General features: G+C 37.4%; 2 protein-coding genes across 6 annotated transcripts in view; both read right to left on the bottom strand.

Moving 5' to 3' along the window:
* The window catches only part of LOC117232363 (xaa-Pro aminopeptidase 1-like), a 46,496-nt gene extending 43,562 nt beyond the window's left edge, over window positions 1–2,934 (bottom strand). For 2 of the 4 annotated variants that reach the window (XM_033491702.1, XM_033491704.1), the window contains exon 1: window positions 1,133–1,762. In XM_033491702.1, coding sequence (XP_033347593.1) covers window positions 1,133–1,178 — 46 coding nt within the window. In that variant the 5' untranslated portion in view covers window positions 1,179–1,762. Of the gene's footprint in view, window positions 1–1,132; window positions 1,764–2,426 lie in introns of those variants that run through there. The other 2 variants (XM_033491703.1, XM_033491705.1) reach the window with 2 other exon arrangements.
* Window positions 2,935–4,828: 1,894 nt separating this feature from the next.
* The window catches only part of LOC117232324 (mannosyl-oligosaccharide 1,2-alpha-mannosidase IA), a 241,561-nt gene continuing 225,068 nt past the window's right edge, over window positions 4,829–21,321 (bottom strand). For both annotated transcript variants that reach the window (XM_033491658.1, XM_033491659.1), the window contains 5 exons: window positions 20,996–21,209; window positions 15,702–15,926; window positions 15,397–15,602; window positions 14,340–14,534; window positions 4,829–12,066 (listed from right to left, as the gene is read on the bottom strand). In XM_033491658.1, the coding sequence (XP_033347549.1) occupies window positions 11,944–12,066; window positions 14,340–14,534; window positions 15,397–15,602; window positions 15,702–15,926; window positions 20,996–21,209 (963 nt within the window). In that variant the 3' untranslated portion in view covers window positions 4,829–11,943. The remainder of the gene's footprint in view (window positions 12,067–14,339; window positions 14,535–15,396; window positions 15,603–15,701; window positions 15,927–20,995; window positions 21,210–21,321) is intronic.

Below are 21,321 nucleotides of genomic sequence, written 5' to 3'. Positions count from 1 at the left end.
TACATTGTTCAGGAACGAGACTAAAATAAGAAATTGCTTCCTACGTTTTTTTCTTTTGTTATATTTTATTTTATCAAATAATATATTGCAATCAATAATTAAATAATAATAATAATTTATTTAATATAGTTCAATTTTTATTCTACACTTTTAATTTTCGATATATTTTTGTCGTTAATCCTGCTTCGTTCTTTTAGTAATTTTTGAGTTAATTGTATCTTCCTATTCTTGAAAGACATTTTAAATTCACGCAAAATATGAAAACATTGTTATTATTATAAATGATGTTTCGTTTCAGTAGCACGTTAAAGTATTTTCCTGAAACGCTTTATTGATACTATCACATGCAGCGAGGAAGCAATAAAAATAACCAGAATACGTAATTGTGATCAAATTGTTATTAAATAACTTGCATTTTCATCAAGGCCCCATTACATTTGTTTAAACATTCCACCGTATCGCTTCGATTAATCATATGAAGTCATCTATACTAAGAGTATTCTAAGAGTATAAGCACTTGTAGCCTTCGCTTCGATAATAAACTATCAACGCAGGCGTACAATTGCAGCTAACAATAAATATCGACTGTTTTTCTAGACGCTGCCTTCGTTAAAGCAGCTCTACACGACGTTCTTTTATTACAGTTTCATTTTAAATCGGCGAATTAGAACTATGTCTCGTTGAACTTTGCCTCGCTACCAATTTCTGAACGAACCATTTAGAAGCCGTTAATCAACTTCATCAAATGAAAAGTGAAGAAAACGTTAAACAAGAAGTTTATAACAATCCATAACTTACCTAACTTAATCTAATGCTTGTCAATTCACTAACGTTATTAATTGACGAATCATCGCGCAATGAATAAACTTCCTTTCTAAATAAATTACCACCTTTGTACCATTTTATATTGAAGGAAACCAGATAAAATTTTCCACCTAATCTGACTAACGATTAGATAGAGAAATTTACAAGAAACGTAGTTGATCGATTCATCAATACCTTCGTATAATTATATCAATGAAAAAATCTAGCTCAGCTAGTGTCATGGAACAAAGAAGCTCGGACGATATGTTCAAGTATTGTATTTTTATTTGTCGCGATAATCGATAGAAAAGGGGAGCGTGTTACTCACCGAGAGCGCAGAACAGGACCAGTACCCAATGTATCGGCGCCTTCATCGCGTCGATCGTTTTCGAAACACTGGGGCAGGAGGATAAAAGCCTGGCGGCGACTCGCGTCCGAGGCGAAATAAAAAGACGAACGTACGTTTACAAGTTCTGTTTTCGATTTGCGTCAAGCGTACGCTCTCACCTATATTTAGGCAGCACAGCAATAATAGCACCGACCACGTTGAGGAAGGGGGAAACTGGAGAAAAAAGAAAAACGCGAGCTGAGGAACGCGACGTTCCGGTTGCGGGATTCAAATCGCTGACAGTCTGCCGGCCAATCAGCACGGTTTCCCTTCCTCTTCCGGTACCGAACCATTCACAGAAATTCCTTCGAAAGCATTCGACACCTTTCGAGTCTGTCTTGTTCGAACGACGCGTTTCTTGAAACTATGCGACGATCTTATTCGATCGACAACGCTAGTTCGAAGTTTCGATTCTTATCTCGATTGCGCTGATTAACAAACTACGGATCTTAATGCGCTCACGTGGAAAATTTGACGAGGTAAACGTGTAGAGAACGCGCGTAATTCTGATGCAAGTCAGTTGCTACTTTTCACGAGATAGCGTTTTATGTTTGATATTATAAGAAGTTTTATGTTTTCACTCGCGTAATGAAAATTTATAAAAAGTAACGTAAATTAAAACGTAGTATGGACGGGGAATAAAGTTATTTTAATTAACTACGAAACTAAAGGCAGACGATGATACTTGTAAGGATGCCTGGCTAAATTCAAATTTTCAAAACCTTGACTTACACACCAGAATGATTTTCAGCCAGACAAATGAAAAAGTATAGGAAATGTACAAAGTACTCGGTATTTGTCAGAAAAATTACCAGACGGAGTATTTGTCATTTTTCGTAAAAGTCAGAATTTGCATGGACATCCGTGGTCCGTTGACAACAACGCGATGTACGTACTTAATTTTGAAAGAAGACACACAGAATGCAAAGAAACGCTACACGTGGCGCGTTCGTTCACCAGCGACCGAGCAAATGCGATTAAAACCCTGACAGAATGGAACCAACCCTCCGATACCGGAGAACAATTCTGCCCCTCTTAGTTGAAAGGCGCGACACTTCGATTTAGCGGCTCGGAAGTACGATTTATCGGGAACTTCACAAAATTATTTAAATGACCGATTCGACGTATTTCTCCCTTCCTCGAAATTCCCCTTTGATTTTTATTTGCGTTTATCAATTCCAACGCAAAAGTGAACTACTTTAACTGAACTGAGACACTTTTAAAATATACGTACAGTATATGACACGCTATATATTCATGAAAATCTTTTATGCTAAATATCCGAAAATTTTCACGAATCACTGCGGTAGATTTTAACTAAAGAAGACGGAATTCGTCCTGTGTGTTAAAAACGGTCCAACCCAAACGAACGTCGCCACGCACTTGGAACTGTCGAGTTGTTGTTTGCCCGCGAACCTCGAACAGCCAATCCCCCTTGTCACGGGGAAACTTTGCTGTGAGACACTTCGTTATCCCAGGACGCGTAGAGTAGACACGGTGCACTTGCTCGAGGAGGAAGATCCACGAGGTCTCAACGTTTCTACGGGCGAGACATGTCTATGCACACGTTGGAGTTAATGTCTGGAGCGCTGTTTGAACGATGGAGAAACGAAAGGCAGGAGGGCGACTGGTTCACTCTCTAATCCTCTGTCCCGGTCGTCTCCTCCGTCCGCCTCCGCCTCTTCCTCCTCTGCCGCCTACTCCACTGACACCGACGTCGGTGTCGTCGTCGACGAACTCTTCCCCTTCTACGCGACCGCTCGTCGTCTTCGCGTGTCGTCGAGGATTCACGATATTTTTGTATCTTCGTCGGAGAGGCGATCAACCGGAGGTTGTACGCGGAGGCGGGAACGGAAACCTTGTGCGTGGTGAAGTGGCTGAAATACGAACAAGTCGAACCCCCTTGTTACCCTTTAGGGTAAATGCTGAGTCCGTTACGCTGCATCGATGACGACCTTTGAACTTTTTTTACGCTTGTCTTCTTTCAAGACTGCTTCAGGTTAGGCTGGTTCAGGTGCGAGATGGAAGATTGCAATTATAGTTGAATTTGCAACACGATATATGAGCCGGGTTTATGGCTCTGCGAGCAGGTTTTGTCTGTTTTATTGACAGTTAAGAGATTGTAATTTGCAGGAGTGTTCTATTTTAGGGTGAAATTTTGCAATTGATTATTGTTATAGATACGTTGCGAATTTTTACGCAAACTCATATTTTTAAGATTACTATTCGAGTAGAAATCTTTTTCAACGTCTAGATAGTATAATTTTCGATATTTTTTGTACTTTTGCATATTATGGTAACATCTCATACATTTCGTACGCATTTCGATTTCTTTTAAATTAACAAGGAATATAAAATCAATTTAATCAATGAGATACGGTAGTCGATACAATCAATAGTAAGTAAAATGAAATTTACAGTGTATAGACATGTTAAATATTTTATCCATCCTACTTTTTAACATAGAGATTGTGGAAGAAAGTTGTAAAGATTTGTTTAGCCATTTCTTCCTTCCTCGTCGTCATCTTGCGAAGTTGCGAAAAAATTGAGCTACTTATAGCATCGTGTTAAACAATTTTCTTAAACTTTTTCATATGTAAATTATATTCTATATGCCTTCCACGATAACGTTGCATTTATATAAATCCTATGCATTACTTCATTACGTATTATGTCGGTCTTTAATAGATTAATTTGCATTCCAGCTAATGGACGTATTTCGCTTAAGCGCTATCGAATTGAATTTGCTATGTTAGTGTACGTATCGTTCTCATTATTACTTCGATAATTATGCTAAAATAAAATAAGGCTCTTGATGTATTTTTAGTAAGCATAGAAATGAAATTTATATAAAATACACAAGTATGTTCATCGTTCCGCTTATAGCGTACGAAATATTTGAAAATATAACGTGGCTTCTAGCAATGTGTCCAATTCATGGCAACCTAATGTCGTATACGAATTTCGAATCGACTAACAATTAACCGAGCAACGTGTTTCGTACACGGGTCATTTCTGATTGGTTATTAACAGTAGCCGGCGGCATGACCATTAGGAGGATTCAGCCGGCCATCAAAGGGATTTGTTACTTCGATGTCGATGGACATTCTCCATCCCCCATGGACCTAATTAGCACATGAAGCAGCTGCGCCTGATTTGCATTATTGAACAATAATTCTACTTACCATCGAAATTCCCAATAGCTATTCCCTGATATATGCAGCTTATGTACAATATGTAATCATCCGACCTTGTCTCACGTTCGATTCTTTCGCCTGTATAAATTTTGTTAGATAATCGACTTTCTCGTTTGCACCTGTTTCGCGACGTTAGTTAGGAATTTCGTACAAAAGAATGCACGTTGTCTTATTGATTGATTTTTTAAAGAAGATCGAAGAGTGTGACATATTTTATACGTGAATTAAAAAGAAAAAGACACACGAGGATTTACAGATAAAATAAAGAGGGTCAGAATTTCGATAGATACGTATAAGAATCTAACTTTGCCATCTTTGTTAAAAAATTTGAACGTAGAGATCTCGAGAATGAAAGTAAATTCGCATTTGAATCGAAATTGAATCGAGAAGTTTAAAAAGATGTCGAAAGGTAAGGGAACGATTATTAACGAAATATAGATTAAAGTATTATCATCATTTATTTATTTCATTGATCATGACAAAGTAATAATCACATAAAGCTGTTAAAAGTAAAACCCCCGTATTATCACTAAATCGTGTACTGTATTTACAAGTATAATTATAGTTCGCGTCGAATGCTGGCGCGCGACGCGCTCATCGTTTTACATTTTATTCTATTGTTCTTTTTCCTCTCGTTCACCCATTCTCCTCTCTCCGTTCTTCGACCAACGATAAATATATAATATATATAATTTGTTTTCTTTTACACCATTTTATTTTTCCCCTTACCGGCCTCTGTCCGTTGTTGCTCTGCTTACAAAAATTAGGTAAGTAAAGCTAAGAAACTGTTTTCTATCTTTTCTTCGCTATCTCTCTCTCTCTCTCTCTCGATTCTTTGACAAAAGCGCACGTAGAAATTGTCGCCCATTTTAATCTCATTATTTTTTTTCTTCACTCGCATAATCGCTTTCACACAATCTCTCTCTCTCTCTCTCTCTCTCGCTCTGTCTCTTTTTTTTTGAACCCCTTTTTTCTCTGGCGTAAGAAACGATATTATTGGTACCCGAAACCCCGTGTAATGAAAATCCTTCAAATAAAATACTCTAGTTAACAATAAATTATTAAATATCTATTCACAAATATATGTATAGGCTAATTATCGTTTATTACTATCTTCACCACCGTCGAATCTATCCTCGTTCATCGTCGTCGCTATGTTAGATCAGCGACAATCTTTTCGTTACTATTATAAATAACAATTTGTTTTTTTTTCTTTACACAGGACAACGACCTAACGGTTTCCCTCTGTCGTTTTATTTCTTTGCTCGTGTAAGTATATAATATCAGCAGCAAAATAGAATTGTTTTATTCGATCGATTTGTTCCTACGGAAAGGGAGGAAAACGAAGATCGCTTGCTCGTCCAATTCCGAATGAGCTGGTTCCACGCGTTAGAAGACACTGAAGTTTTCTCGGTCTGTCCGTTGTTACCACGTCGTCGAAACGATTTTTCCTTGACAAATGAAATTTCGATGGTATTCGTTGTTCCTTCCTACATTGTCATAAATAATAACGACAAATATGTTCAAAGTAACACGATTATTTAATAATTATATACATTTAAATTCGTAATAAATAATTACAAGTGTCTATTTCGAATGAAAATCGCAAACATCTTCTAAAAATATCTCTTTCTTCGTATTCGGATTGAACGAAGCTTCTCGACGAAAGCTTCCATTTCAAAACGAAACGAAGAATCGACGAATGAATTATTTTGAACAGATCGCTTCAAAACACGTCAGTAACAATGAACGTCCATGAACGAATGATAATCGTAACTGTGTCAAGGATCAATGAATCTCTTAGAAACACACAACGTACGAGAAATTACAATCGAAACACCTGCTCGTTTCATTTGTTTCTTTGTCAGTTCTCGTATTTAAGCATTTCGCTTCCACCTTGTACGAGAAACATACGCATGTGCTTCCGTATAGTTGAGTGTATACATTCTATATGGTGTCTTGCTTCTGTTCCAAGGATGAACGCTCGAAACAGTGAATTTCGGAGCGGTCATCCAAGCCCGAGGAACGAAAAAGGCAAGAGGCGTAAAGTATCATTATGTTATAATATATTAAGTAACTTTCTGGCCGTCTTAGTCATCGACTCGCTGATTGTTTGGAAAGCGGATGCGGGAAATTCCTCGAGATCGGTCCTCCATCAAGGACACGTATTTCTTCGATATTTCCTGTCCCTTCTGCTGCGTTTAATTGCGAAAAACGACAGTCGATACTTGGGAAAAAAGATTTGTTGATTCGATCGTTCGATATCCCACTCTTTTGTTGCGTTCTTTCTTTTCTTGTTATAAAAATACGTTCTATAGTTTCCCTTTCGACAATCGTTTTGTTAAACCGTATAAGAATATTCGCGTGATTCCTGAAAGAAGAGGACGAAAATCGCTCACATAATGTCGGTGGTTTGAGTCAGGCAGTGTTTTAAACTTCGAAGAACTTCGTACATCGAGTTGCAGAAGAGCTTCAAACATTCATAAGCGATGGTATAAATCTTCTTCGTCAGGAATCGATGATTTCCATTTTTGGTTTTGCAATTTCAAATATCGTTTCCTTAATTCATATCTGTCTCAAATTCTCGAAATCCGAAGTTTCGTCATGCGTTATCAATTAATCGTTGAGAAATAATTGTTCAAAATTTGATCATCCTAAAAAAGCTCCCTGTAAAAGGTCCACCTATTAATCTTTGTGAAATACTACGACGGTCTAGGTTTTTGTACTTTCGAAGTATTTGGTTAATTTAGAAACCTACAAAAATTACGAAAACCAAGGGATTTTTCTAAAAAGATATCACGGTAATCTATTTCTTATACCTTTAAATAACCAACATACTTTAATTCTTATTGTCGCCGATTAAAATCTCTGAAACTTATAAATCTACAAAAATGACGAAAAGGAACAAAACTAATTTTTACATTTCGTAAAGTTATCTTTATCTTTCCAAGAACGCTGCTCGTTATTCGTAATGGAACGCAGCTTCGCAATATGGGAACGCATCCGACTCGAACTCGAAACGCGTCTTGACAACTCGAATTTACAATATCTCTCGCGTACCTCCACTCTCACGCACACATATCCTCTCTCTCTCTCTTTCTTTTCTTGCGCACGTTCGTTGCAAAGCCTATACAATTACACATCCAGTAACCTCTATATAACTCTGTTTCTACGCCTCGTACCTCCTATAGAATATGACTTTCTTTTTTTACTTTTCTCTTTTGAAATCTTTTCATCTATATACACGCTAGTTTATCGGTTGCTACATCGTTTACTAAACTACCACGCGCGACTGATTTCGCGCGTCGCTTTTACGCTTTTCCCCTTTCGTTGAAAATCGCGCGCGACTCATCCTTCTGTCGATCGTTTAACCCTCTGACAACGAAGGCTGAATCAATTCCGTCTCACGTACGTGTTTCACGTTTGTCTCTTTCTAAATTACGATTACGCGAAGCTGCCAGTTAAGTTAGCTTGACCAACTCTAGTTTTTCCGAATTTCTTTTTTATTGTACAACGCAGAAGCGTAAGGGTAGCAGTTCGATTTTTAGGAAACTCCGGTAAGTTTATTTATCGCAATGGAGTGACATGGTTGATAGCGAATTTGAAGATAAAAATAAAAAAGAACAGCGTTTGTGATATCAATTTTTTCTAATTTACAATTTATAGAGACGATCGATGTGGACTCGATGATTATTCTGTCCACCTTGATCAAAATCTCCCATCTGCTATTTAAAACCTAGAAAAGCTCGAACTATATCATTCTCTTCGATCAATTTGAAATATTTAGTCATCGTATCGCTACAGCCTGTATAACGTAACTTTACACGCAAGGTAAGAAACACGGGTAAAAGTTTCAAATACTTTAGCGTATCTTGAAAAATGAAAAAGTGCTACGTGGGATATTTTGACTGAAAGCGACAGTATTATTTTAAGTTTTTGAAGGTTTGACGGTTTTACTTTTTAAGTAAATTCGATTGTCATAGACGAGTGGAGAAGCTACATTTATCGAAGTTTCAATAGAATAAAATATTCGACAATCGCGTCGACAATGATCCAGTCTTCTCTGCATAGGGTCAATGATGGATACGACGTAGGAATTTGGCTCGCGATTTTTGATTTATTTAACACACACAAGGAAAAAATATGAGTCTCGTGAGGTTACGTTTGCACCGGAAACTACTGATTAGGGGCTGCACGTTGATTCCGGCAGCTCGATGGCCGAAAGCCTTCCACGAGACGAACATTCGATGGATGATGCTGTCGAACGCGAGAATCGATGCAACGGTGATCGCTAGACTGCGGATGTTTACGTGCTTCGGGGAAATTCAATGGTGCAAAAATGCACGCAACGCGGAAAAATATAAAAAATATCCGAGACATAACTCGAATTTTTATTTTAATCCCGCAATTCGAAGAACGTGTACCACATTTGTTTCTCAATCGCGTTTAATGTACAGTAACAACGCAGAAGCTTTCGATTTTCGATTAAAGATAATATTAAGTGGGTGAATCAAATATTGTCTTTCGTTTCTTTGCGTTCATAAAAATACGAATCTGTGTAAACATCTCCAGTCCAGTGGTTTTGAATTTTTCTATTGTACAAAGTTGAGAAGTTGTCTATGCAAAGGACGCAAGAACGAAAGATGGTGATCGTGTTCTATATCGTGATAATTGACGATTCGATTAGGATTCTCTATCGTTAAAAAATCTCTCAAGTTTGGACAAATATGAAAGAATCGTTGCTAATGCGCGTCTTTCATGTTTGAATTTTACATTGAAGATTTTGTTGAAAACGGTAGAAAATTCCTGCTGGTTTATCAAGAAGAAAGAAAAATCGAATCTTTTGCCAGCCAATTTCTCATCTTTGCATAATATTAATAATAATTATATTTCGTTGTCCGAAGGGCAACCCTCTAGTTGATGTTCATCGTGATGAAGATTGTACTAGGGGATGGTTTTTGATTTTTTCAGGCAATATAACTTGTCGAAGAAACGAAAACTGATTGTTTCGTTAAATGGATGGATGGTTTAAATTTCGTATTTTGAAGATTGCTCTTTTTCTAATTTCCTTGATGGATAATTGACTTTTTTGAGAACCGTTCGTTGGATTGATGAAAGAATTCACATCGAATATATATTTCCTTACTAAAATAGAAGTAGAATCTTAAGATAAATTTTAAAATCAATAGCGTTAAAATATTTAGATACTTATTAAAATAATCTATTAGTGCTTCATCAATATTCTAGATGTGTTTTATGATAAATCTACTAATTCATTGAATTTTTCGTATTTTACGGAAATAATTTGCAGCACTTAAGAAATTTTTCGTAAGGAATCTTAGCGATGGTAAAAATAATAGGAAGATATCAAACGTATAAATATGTAAAATACGTGAAATAAACCAAGCCTGTTCTTCCATCAATACCATTGTAATTCGCACAAGTAGCCGACGCTTTTGCTCTTGTGCTTCACATCGCCGTTAAACACGCTCGAAAATCGTAAAATCTTTCCTTACGTTTCCTCGTACGCTTATTCCTTTTCCATATTACGCCCATAAAGATTCAAACTACGAATTCCATAGAAAAGTTTCGGCTGAAACTTCTTCGAAATTTTCTCCAGCCAGTTACATGGAAGCACTTGGCGATTCGCCTTAAAATTCAGCCGAACGCGACGCAGAAACAAAAGGATATGTAAGGAACTTTTAAACGTAACCCATTTATGCTCCAGCTTCTGTAAACTCTGCACTCGTATTTCTAAGGAGATTTCCAAATTTCAATAACTACGTTATTTCAAGCAATGAAACTCCGGTATTCCAATAAAATATTCTTTTCAAGCATAAATGGATTCACACGGTATAAAATGTAAAAATACTAATGTCGTCTTTTGATTTTATTTCATGTTTTTATGAATTATGACAACAGTTTGTTTAAAGAGAAACGAGAGTTACCCTTCGTTCGTAATTCAATATATTAAAATTTCTAAACAAAGACAAATAGCGATTTATTAATAATTCCGTGCACTTTGATTTCTATAAAACACTCGCGTAGCCGGTTAAAAATTAAAACGAAATCGTCGCATCAAATACGTAGCGCGACCGGATCGAACGAATTTCCATCGGTACTTTCTGCCACCGAGACGATCGAGGCGCAGTGTGTCGTTTATTCAAAAAGTAGAAAAAGATAGAAAAAGCCGCGAAGAAGGTCTCGTGTTGGTGAAGTCTGAAAAGTGGCGAGATCGATCAGCGATCGATATAATTGTTAATTAAAATAAGAATAACTTATAGATCCACTGATCGATCTTCTTGGAGGACTGGTGTCTTTTTCTTTCTTTTTTTTTTTTTCAAACGTTCTTAACATAGGCATACGAAATTTTCTTGCTAATAATTACCTATTTCGATCTAAATGCTTTCCCATAAAATACGAATTCCCAAACCAATTACATCGACTAATTATTTAGCAAATAATCATTTTCGTTATTTGTCAGAGAATTTTATAATTTTTCGCTTTTTTTTTCTTTTTTTTTAATTTTTACCTCTCGGACGTTAGAGCGCCACGTTTTTAAAAAAGCTCGAACAGAAGGAAGAAGGAAAAGAGAAACACCGATTGAACAGTTTCGCCATAATCACCAAGAGATCCGACTGGAACGTTCGGTATTCGGATCTTCCTTGAAATAGGTTCGGCTGCCTAGACCATTTTTATGTCGCAGGCGAAAAAAGAAAATGGGTCAAGCATTCAGGCAAACAATTAAATTTTCATTCTAGTTTCTGCCTCTCTCACACGCATACACGCATTCTTTCTCTATTTCAAATTGTCTCTTTCGCTCAAGCATACGTCTCCCTTATTCTCTCGTCTCTCGCTTCTTTCACTCTCTCTTTCTCGCACCATCTATTATATAGTTTTGTTCACACATTCCTTCTTTTTTCGCTATTTACAAACGTACTCTGTGTGTATGTGTGTGTGTGTGTCTCCGTGTAATTCTTCATCTGTATAGTTTGTCGCTTAAATAACGTTCGTTATCATCTTCTCCACGTTCTCCCTGTCCCCTATTATATCTCGTTTTACCTAAAATAATTATTTTTAATTGTATTCACCGCGGCGACACGTGGCTTTTGCGAGCTGAATATCCACGTCGTCGTCTCGCCTCTCCAGTCTCTCTCCATTTTCCTATTATTTTCACTGTTCATCGATCTGTCTATAATTTTTCACAGGTAATAACGCGTTCCTTGATTTGTTCCTTTTTCCCTTTCTTTTCTCTTTTCCTTTTCTTTTTTTTTTCTTTCTTTTTTTACCTTCTAAATCCAGAAACTTGTTCACTGTTCTATTTTTCCTCGTATTTTCTTATCGCGTACACTGTTGAATTTTTGCGTTGCTTTTTCTTCTCTTTCTTGTTTCTTGTAGTTCCGAGTTATTCCCTCTTCTTGTTCATCTCTCACGTTGTCGCTCTCTCCCTTCCTGGTGCACAGCGAACGACTTCCGATTGTTTCGAGCTGTTAGAACGGTCTTGCTGTGTCGTCGGTGTGTCGTTTTCTTCCAGGTGTGAGAGTTTCCTTTGAATTATAAAGAGGGAGACGCCCGGTACAGGGGGTTGCCCCTGATGGGAAGCACGTGAGCCTCGGAGTTGAACACCCAGTCGTTCAGATTTATGAGATCATCGTCGCTGAACAGCAGGTAGAGGTACTGAAATAGACAAGAACGTACACTTAACGATTATATCCTGCTGGCTTGTGCATGTATTTATTATTAGCTATTACCAAGTATTGGACTACAGATTTTTATATTTAATATTTATGCATAATTGCGAGTTTAGAAAGTTTGCATGTTAGGTATATTCGCGAAAAATCTGTATGTATGAAAAATATAAAAAAGTACAGAATGCATATAACGTGGAAAAGTATACCAAGTATCCAAAGTGAAGTACACGTTATAACATTTAGTGGGTGAAATGAATCTCTGTTTAACTTCCATTTACTTGTGTTCATGGAAACGTAAATTTGTATAAAAATCCGTAATCTAATTATTTCGTTTTGTACGTAACGCGGCGCGCTAATTGTCTAAAAGTTAACCGTTAGACTTCCAGTAATGACTAGATGCAACTGTTGAGTTTTTGTTCTCGCGTGTTTAAATAAGAAGGCTTAGAAAGGCAAGCAAAGTAAGATAAATAGTATTGGTTAAATATATCTTCGATAAAAGCGAGGGAATAGCCATATTTTAGCAGCAGCGAATGCGTTAATTTGCTTTTAGATTTTTAATTTGACCATTCTCTTTGATACGATCGTTAAAAGAATCAAGTTATTAATTTTAATATTTGATAATTAATCAGCTATTATATGTTTATAAATGCTGGTACATTTTTTCTCTTATTATTTTTTAGGCTTGTATTATACGTAATTTCATATAATTTAATAGTACATGTAAAACACTAACGAACGATTAAGAGATATATGGATCGTAACCATTGAGGCTTTAATAGCACTCGGATGCTCTTTCTCGAGACTCAATCGAGGAGTACCGTTTATTGCAGATATTAATCCTATTTCTCTGTCTAGCTTCTAACATTCCCTCCACGTAGAAAATAAAACTAGTACGCGTCTAGAATAATTTATCATTGACTTCGTTAATGTAATTTACAATTCATAGTTTTAGAAAACTGTATACTAAACTAATAACGACTTTACTCGTTTTCCAGAAATAATCTTTACACACCAGTGTCAATTAGTATAAATGTTAATGATAATCTCAGATTTCTATTCATCTATGCTCTATGGTTATAATTTACAATTATAAAGTATTTAAAACGCGTCGCTTTGAAATAACAACCAGCTAATGAGATTTTTCCGAGAGCCAACGAGTCTCGAGAAATTCGAAGTAGCAATCAAGCAAACTGTTAACAAGTCGATTAACTTCTTAGCGTAGTCGTCGTTCTAACCGATAATTGCCAGACGCAGGTCCTTTGCTCTTGCCTCTGATCGTTTAATTTTTGTGCAACGGTTGCAATGCTCGTGTGAAAATTCTCGCGTTTCACTCCCTTTAACCGGAAGTTAACGACGCGGCCACGCTACGCCCCGGATAATGCAATTTTAAACGCGTTGCGAACGCTCGAAAAATGTTTCATCGGCCATGCGGTTCTCGGCAGAAGATTAAATGAAAATTTGTGAACGCGACGTAAACGGCGTAACGACCAAGAAAACGTTCGTTAACGTTTAGGAAAATGGGAACAGATTGTGAGATATCGTGGCGATAGTAACGTTAACGACGTTTAGTTGGGATTCTTAGCAGGTTTAAACTGCGAAGTGGAAAATAAATGTGTTATATTGAGTCGCAGAAACGACGATTGTTATTATTATTTTTCTTTATATTTCTTATTACATATTATTCCTCGATAATAATGTCGTACATATTTAGTACCGGTCCTTTACTACCAACAATTTAAACTGCTACTTTCAATTAATTAGCAATCTGTATTGCTATTAAATTGTACAATTTCCTATTACAATAATTACATATAATTATGTAATAGGAGAAACAAATGTCTTCGAAATAATCGCGTAACAAGATACTTCTGTACAATTTTCCTTTTCCCACTTCTGATTAACACCATTGTATACACAGATCGTGCAATGTTATAAATTAATCGTACAATACTCTTCTTCGTATAAAATTCTATAGAATGTAATTTCACGTTATACAATTTTTTTTTCATTTCGGTTCATCTTCACCTAGCGCGATCTATAAATTGTAGATTCAATACCTATCGCATTTATCTTTAAAATAAAGATTATCGTTCTAACGCATTAACGTTCGCTCAGTGTTTTTCGTGACTAAAATATGGCTAATTATAGAATAATTATATTATGAAACGCTACAGTGAGTAAAGAATATTTCTCAAATTCTGCAACGCATGCTAGAAGTTTGGCTAGAAATCAAAGGAATAACGATAGAAATCATGCTACCTTGAGCGTCTCGGCGAAGAAGTAGCTCTGTTGCACGTCGTCCTGCGGAGGATCGACCAAGTAAACATTATGAAGTCCAGTGAAGCCTCCTGGAACGCGACAGTATTTCTCGAGCGCTTGAACAGCTTCCCAGCCCCATTCACGGTATTTCGGATCCTTTGTCAGCCGCCACATCACGAAGTACGATTCGAAGGTCTGAAAGAAAAATATTTTACCTCGGAATTTGGCGAACAGCCTGTGTTTGTCCTGGCAAGTCACGCGAAAAAGAACGGATTGAATATTTCAGTTTGCATTACCGGTGGTGGAAACACCCGGAAACAAATGCTAAAATGTTTCTATCTGCTTCGTTTGATTGTTTTTTCGTTTGTCATCGAATCATACTCGTCCACGGATTTTTTTTTTCGTTTAATGATAGGCTCGCGGACAAAATGGATCGAACAGGTGCTCGTTTTTGAAAGTAGATTTTGTATTTTTAATCAAAATGGAAATCGTTTTTTTTAATTCCTTGAAGCTGTGTTTGAAGCTGGCATTTATCAGATTTCAGACAAGAATAGGATAGAAATTTCGTTTCTTAAATTCGTGGATGTATCGTTCAACTTTTTCATTTTCTAGTACTGCGAGAAACATATTGCGTATGCAGAAAGTAACGCATTTAATGAAGAGTTACTTTTTAAAAATGTTGCCATTAACGGTAAATCAAACAACAAGAAATCCTTAGAGCCAATGCACAGCTTGTTGAGCCAAGTGTATAATTGGAAAACAAATTACGAGAGAAACAGGATCTTAATCTAAATTGTATCATATAAAAATCAATGGTTGAAAAATCTGAACAGATTTAAAAAATTACGAAAACGATGAGAAGAGTATATTAAAATTAAATGCACAAAGAACACGAACATCTTCCACCGTTTAATTATTACATTTTAACGAGCATTCAACGAGTCAATAGAAAATTCATATCGATATGTTCCGCACCTCGATGTTTCCATTATTTACTTATGTAGCTTCTGATCGACAAACAAGTACGTTGATTCAAATCTGTATGAATATAACTTACCTCTGGCCGAAGAATGTAGTATTTTTCGCCGTTCTTTAAACTCTTCGCTTCGTTACCCTCGATAAAGTGGAAGGCTTCTGGTCCGAGTTTCGTGTAACTTCTGTCGTAGGATTCGTGGCACGTGTTAGTCAAACCAGCAGCTATCGTCATGTATCTCTCAGACAGTTCGTTTTCCTGGGTTTTCGCCCCCAATGCAAACATACCACCTGGAGACAGACAGGCCAATTTTGTAAAAATACTTTTTTTTTTTAGAAAGAGGTATTAGCTTAAACGGAGGAATAAAAGAAGTTTGTTTCAAAACTTACCAGCGAAACACGCCAAATGGCCCATTTTATGCTCGAGCCTGTCATATTTTAAATCCGACACGTAGAGCAGCTTGCCCTGTGATGTCTTGATCATGTGTTGATCTATAGCTGCGATAGCTTCGTCATACATTTGTCGGGCTTCGACGTCTTCTTTGCCGGACTGAATCCACGCTTTCAACAGATACTCGTAGAAACTGTCACCGAGACCTCCCAACGACATGTGATCTGTGATTCGACAAGAAAACAAACGTCCGTCAATCCAACTTGGAATATTCCCAATTTCCTTACGTTCTATCATCGTCGTATCATTTACAAATCTTTTTTCTGTCGTTATCCACCCTTCTGGCACTTTTAATATTTTTATATATAGCAATTTTGGCAAATTTTTATAATGAAAATTGTTGTGTTTTATTTCGGAAATAAAAAGATGGTAAACTTATTTATTCCTCTCGTGCCTCTTCTTTATTAAGATTCGGTGAATTGTTAATTAACCAGGCGACAAATGCATCCGTTTTTGGGGAAACTGATCAAACGCATTACTGCCTTTACAAAACTTGTCGTACTAAAATAATCATAGCCAGTACATTCTAAAGATTATGCTCGAAAAAGCAATTAAAGCGAATGCTGGAAATAAGATAATAGAAATACGCAATTTAATTCCATAAGGCGGAGATTCAATTATATCCTATGTCTGGCATAATCAGATAAATTCGTCAAGTCCAGAGAGCAAGTTCGTTAAGACAACTTCGAAATCCATCTCGCGAGTCCTCTTAAGCTCATTACACGTTTCAAAAGCGGCGAGATAAAGAAGCTACGTCGAAAATCCGCTGGATTCCTGTCGACAGGGTTTCCATTTTAATAACAGTCAAGAAGACATCTCCGTGCCGCGCGACTGTATAGCCAGTTTCATAATTCTCAGCTTTCCACCGAGGCGGCTTTCCATTCGACTGGAAAACGAAGCGGACAAACCGGCGAAGAAAGCGTTTCCAGCCACTTTCAGTCAACGAGACAATTACTTTGAAGCAGCTTTCTCATCGTATTTACGAACACCGATACCCTTCGACGGTTACAGAACGCCATTCAACGACTTCGCGACTCTCCAGTATAATCGTTGTTCAAAGCAATCGGATTTTCAAAGGAGATAGCGATTAATAACGCCGAGGGACGACCTACGCTGGAAATCGTTCGTTGAAATCGACGATTCGAAGAGTGGTGCTTTATTACGACAGCGAACGGCGAAATGGTCGAGCACTCAAGCTCTACAGGCCCTCGAAGGTACGGAAGATAGTGGAGGCTGGCATTTGCACGCGAATATCCGCGAGGTTTTTGCACGAAGAAGAGGGCTACTCCGACAACTCGTCTGAGAGAGGGCACGGGACAAAGAAAAAGCTCGGGCGGTTTTACTCTCGTGACTCTTCTTCTGCAGTTCGTGGCTGCTGCGAGCGTCGAGCCTTTTCGTTTTCCTGCAACCCCTTTTTGTTCTTCATGCTGCAAGAGAAACGCGAAGGAGACGATTGCAATCGAAATAGAGAGAAGCTAAGTGTTTTTAGACGAGATTTCAACGTGTTGAAATTCTGATTGATTTTATTCCATTACGAATATTTTATTTGACGGTTGATATCGATAGACCGTGGGTTTTTATGCATTTATTGGAAATACGATGTTTCGAATATTTTATTCGATGGTTAATTTTATTAGAGAAAGTTTAAGCGCTTTTCAATAAGGTTTCGATGAGCAGGATTTTTTATTGGTTTTATTTCCCCTCGAACATTTTATTCGGGGCACGATATTGGCAGATCGGTGCAGATTTCTACGTATTCGTGGGATGTATGAAGTTTGAATTGTTTTATCCGATGGATAGCTTTAACAGAGGAAGGTTAAGTGTTTTGGATGCATATCCTGCTTTATTTTTATTCATCTTCGATGCTGTTCATTGTAATTTTATTCACTATAATATCTAGAAGCTTCCATTTCGTTAATGTTCCAGAAAAGTAAATTTCTTCGGAAATAAGATTTCAATCAGATATTTGCAATAGATACATCGGATAATATAATAGGAAATGAAATTTCGATTTGATACTCGAGGTAGATATTGAATACTTTTGTTAGGAGGGAAAATCTCAATTAGGTTCTCGAACTAGATATTAAATAATTAAATGGGAAATCGATATTTAAAGTGGATACTGTACCAAATAGAAAATTACTGCTTATCCAACCGTGTGTCATTCACGTGTATCCTAGAATATTCTCTAATCATCCAATTTCTACGAATACTTCTTTCAACTTGAGCTACATTGTCTCTACGTTTGAAGCACGAAATTATTAAATAAATAGCCTTTTTCAAACCACTAACAGACTTCTGGATGAAACGTATTATTCTTTCCTGTTCTCTTATTTAGTCCTCCTTTCTGTTTTAGACGTTCTTTACAACAGAACTGCAGAAACATCAGAATAATTCTCTTTAGCTTTTAACGGAGTCTCAGCGAAGGAAGTCCAGTCATTGAGAGAAACTCAATTGTAGTACTTGAACTTTACAAATCCTGGGGTAAAATTGCACGAACCATGTATAAGAAATGTAAATTTGTAGATTTATTAAATCGTACGAATGAATGAACAGATCTACGCTAATCGTGATAGCGACATAGAAATGAAACGAAAGATACATATTTCATTCTGTGTTCTGTGTTCTTTCAGTCATTTCCGATCCAACTGTGTTCTTCTAGCATTAAAAAATATCTCAAGCTTGAGTAAAATATGAAAACATTGTTGCGTATAATTCTACGTTATAGACGTTTACTTCAAATACAGCAAACCTAATTTGTACGCCGAAATGGGAACAAGATAGAAATTAAAAAATTGGAGAACCGCGTTAGGGTTAAAAACGACAACTACTTGATGATTCACTCACAGAATCACTGAAAATATTTCTCATCGCAAATATTCGAAACATGTGAACTTCGTGCTACGTCCACCTAATCTACATTCCTCCATCGTTGATCGCAGCATCGCAAACCATCAATATCGGAAAATGTGTTCAAAGAACGTAATACAAAAGCACACTCGAAGGAAGGGTCTTATTCGCAGCTGCTCGTTGGCCATTCAGATATCAGAAGGGTAGAATACAAGCTGAGCGGGTAATTAGTTGGCCCAAGTTTCCTCTTGGAAGTAGCCTCGCGACGCTCGACATTCAATAGAACCATAAATTTAAGGAGACTCGAAGCTTGATGGCTGCTTGGATGAACGAGAAGACCCAATGAGAAAGACGAATAGAGACGAGTATACAAAAAAAAAAACCAATCCGATGTACGATGTATGACGAAACATCGTATATATCAAACATCTTATATTTGACCAAAAACTTGTTCTTGCGATAAAGTGATTCTCGCTTCTCACCAATCGATAGAATCGTAAGTTTAATGGTTGCTTGGATGAATCCGGAACTTGGACGAACGAAGAATCGCAACGTGCAAGACGTGCAATGATAAGAATACAAACGAAAAAGCAAGCAGAGTGAACACTAAGAGGAAAACTAAGGGAAAGACAAAGAAGGAGGAAGAGGGGAAAAAAGGAAGAAAACGAAGAGGAAAGATAGAACCGTAGGATTTGAGAAGAAACGCGAAGGATGGCGATGGTCGGTTCCACGACGATGATAAATATTCGTCAGGGATCGTCATACGCGCGACAGGAAAATACAGGAGGAGCACGAAGTCGGCGGAACAACGGGAGAAGAGGAGGATTTAGCACCCGAGGGGATGCACGGTATGATAAATGCGATATTCGGGGGAGACGGTGCAAAGAGTGCCGGCCATGAGAGGTAACCTTCTCCTCGGAAGGCGACGGAAGCACAAAAGGAAACTGAGGACACCGGTGGCTGCTTGTGGAACAGGGTCGACACCTTCTCGCTTCTCGTTGCCCCCCTTTTCTCATCTCTGCTCGGCCACTGTCGCCATCGAAACTATTCCACCGATATAATTGATAGCCGTCAGATTAAAAATCTATTTTGCCCGAAATTCTCCGGACGCGTGAAGATTTATTAAATGAAATTACAGTAATAAAGCATCGGCTACATTTACATCCGACATCCATCGTTATTCCACGTCTCGAATTTTTCCCTTCTTTTTACGCGTTTAAACTTGATCTCCTTTTTCTCTGTGATTCTTTTTGTCTGATCAAAATATCACCTTTTAGCTTTGTTGTTCGAGTTGTTTCTTTGGTATTGTGCGGCGAAGTGCGTTTGAAGATCGACTGGTAGCTCGGGAAATACGATTTTGTTCATTTCCACGGAATTTGGCGGACGAAAGGGAGTATCGTTAGAATTTTAATAATCTGACGCAGATAATTACGAAGATGTACATTTTTCAAGATAGAAACTAGTAGTAACGTTATTATTCTTCGTGATTGAAACACTCTACCAAGCATTTTCATATTTTTCAAAATATGTCAAAATATCTAAGCTTCCTCGTATCTTTTATCTCCTCCTTTTATTAAATTATGTAAAACGTATTAAATAGCGACTGGATATTTTTGATTCAACGAAGAAAGAAATGGCACAAAGAACGAAACAGAATAAAAAGAAATGGTGAAAATTATAGCTTTCTTGAATTTTTGTAGCTTTCATTTGAACTATATACATCAAGAAGGATCCAGATAATTTTCACGTGGTTCGTGTTTCCGTGATTATTTTTTCCTTTTCCGTCTTTCATATTGATCGAGGATACGTTTTGATGATCGCTCGCGGGGTGAATGATTTTATCGTGAAACTGTGTTCGCGCATGCCTGGTCGTTTTGTTCACGTCCCACCGTGAGAATTACCGGTGGTTCTCTGAAAGATAGTTCTCTTATTAGGTACGTGTGAAATTTATGAAGGTGCGATGTAGCATGAGAAGAATAATTAACCTGGTGTTTTTGCCAGCAAACCGATCGTTGCCGCTGGAATTGATGCGGATAATGATTTAAGTAACGCGGCAATGGGATTACTCGGGGGATGCTGGGTACCAAGTATGACCAAGATTTATTATTGTTATTAAGTGGTTGGGTTTCTTGCGTGGGTTGCTTGAGGAATAACACGCAGATAGAGACACGTACGACGAAAGAAACAGAAATTGGAATTCAGTACATATACAGGGTGCCCAAATAATTCTGTTACAAGGTGATATATCCGTTACTTTTAATGATACGCAAAAATGTGAAAGGAACGAATTTTTTGGTTCGAAGGAGCAAATATTACGGTAAACGAAAAATTTTTCTGGACGAATAAATAATAATGAAACAAAAAAAAAAAAAAAAAAACTCACGCTGGCCCCATTTCCCAGTCTTCGGGTGAATATAGTTGGGGTAGAGTCCTTTCGGTTTCTCCAGGTTCTTCAGCACTTTCCTCACGTTCTCGACCTTGCTCTTGAAAACCGGATTGCCCGTGATGTCACTGAGGTAGGTGAATTCGAGATGCATCGTGCCAATTTCGGAGAGGATGCTGCACCCGCTGCTCGCCCAGCCATAATTCTTGCTCGCCTGAAAATTTCCCAATGAGACATCGTCTCCGTTAGTCCTCGCTATTATTTATCCTTAACCCTAGCACTAGCGTTCACCAGAAAATTCCATTTTAATCTATGTTTGATGGTGG

This window comes from Bombus vosnesenskii, unplaced genomic scaffold (assembly GCF_011952255.1).
Source record: "Bombus vosnesenskii isolate JDL3184/JDL3185 unplaced genomic scaffold, Bvos_JDL3184-5_v1.1 scf7180000013286, whole genome shotgun sequence".
Lineage (NCBI taxonomy): Eukaryota > Metazoa > Arthropoda > Insecta > Hymenoptera > Apidae > Bombus > Bombus vosnesenskii.
This window is presented reverse-complemented; position numbering and strand designations above follow the sequence as displayed.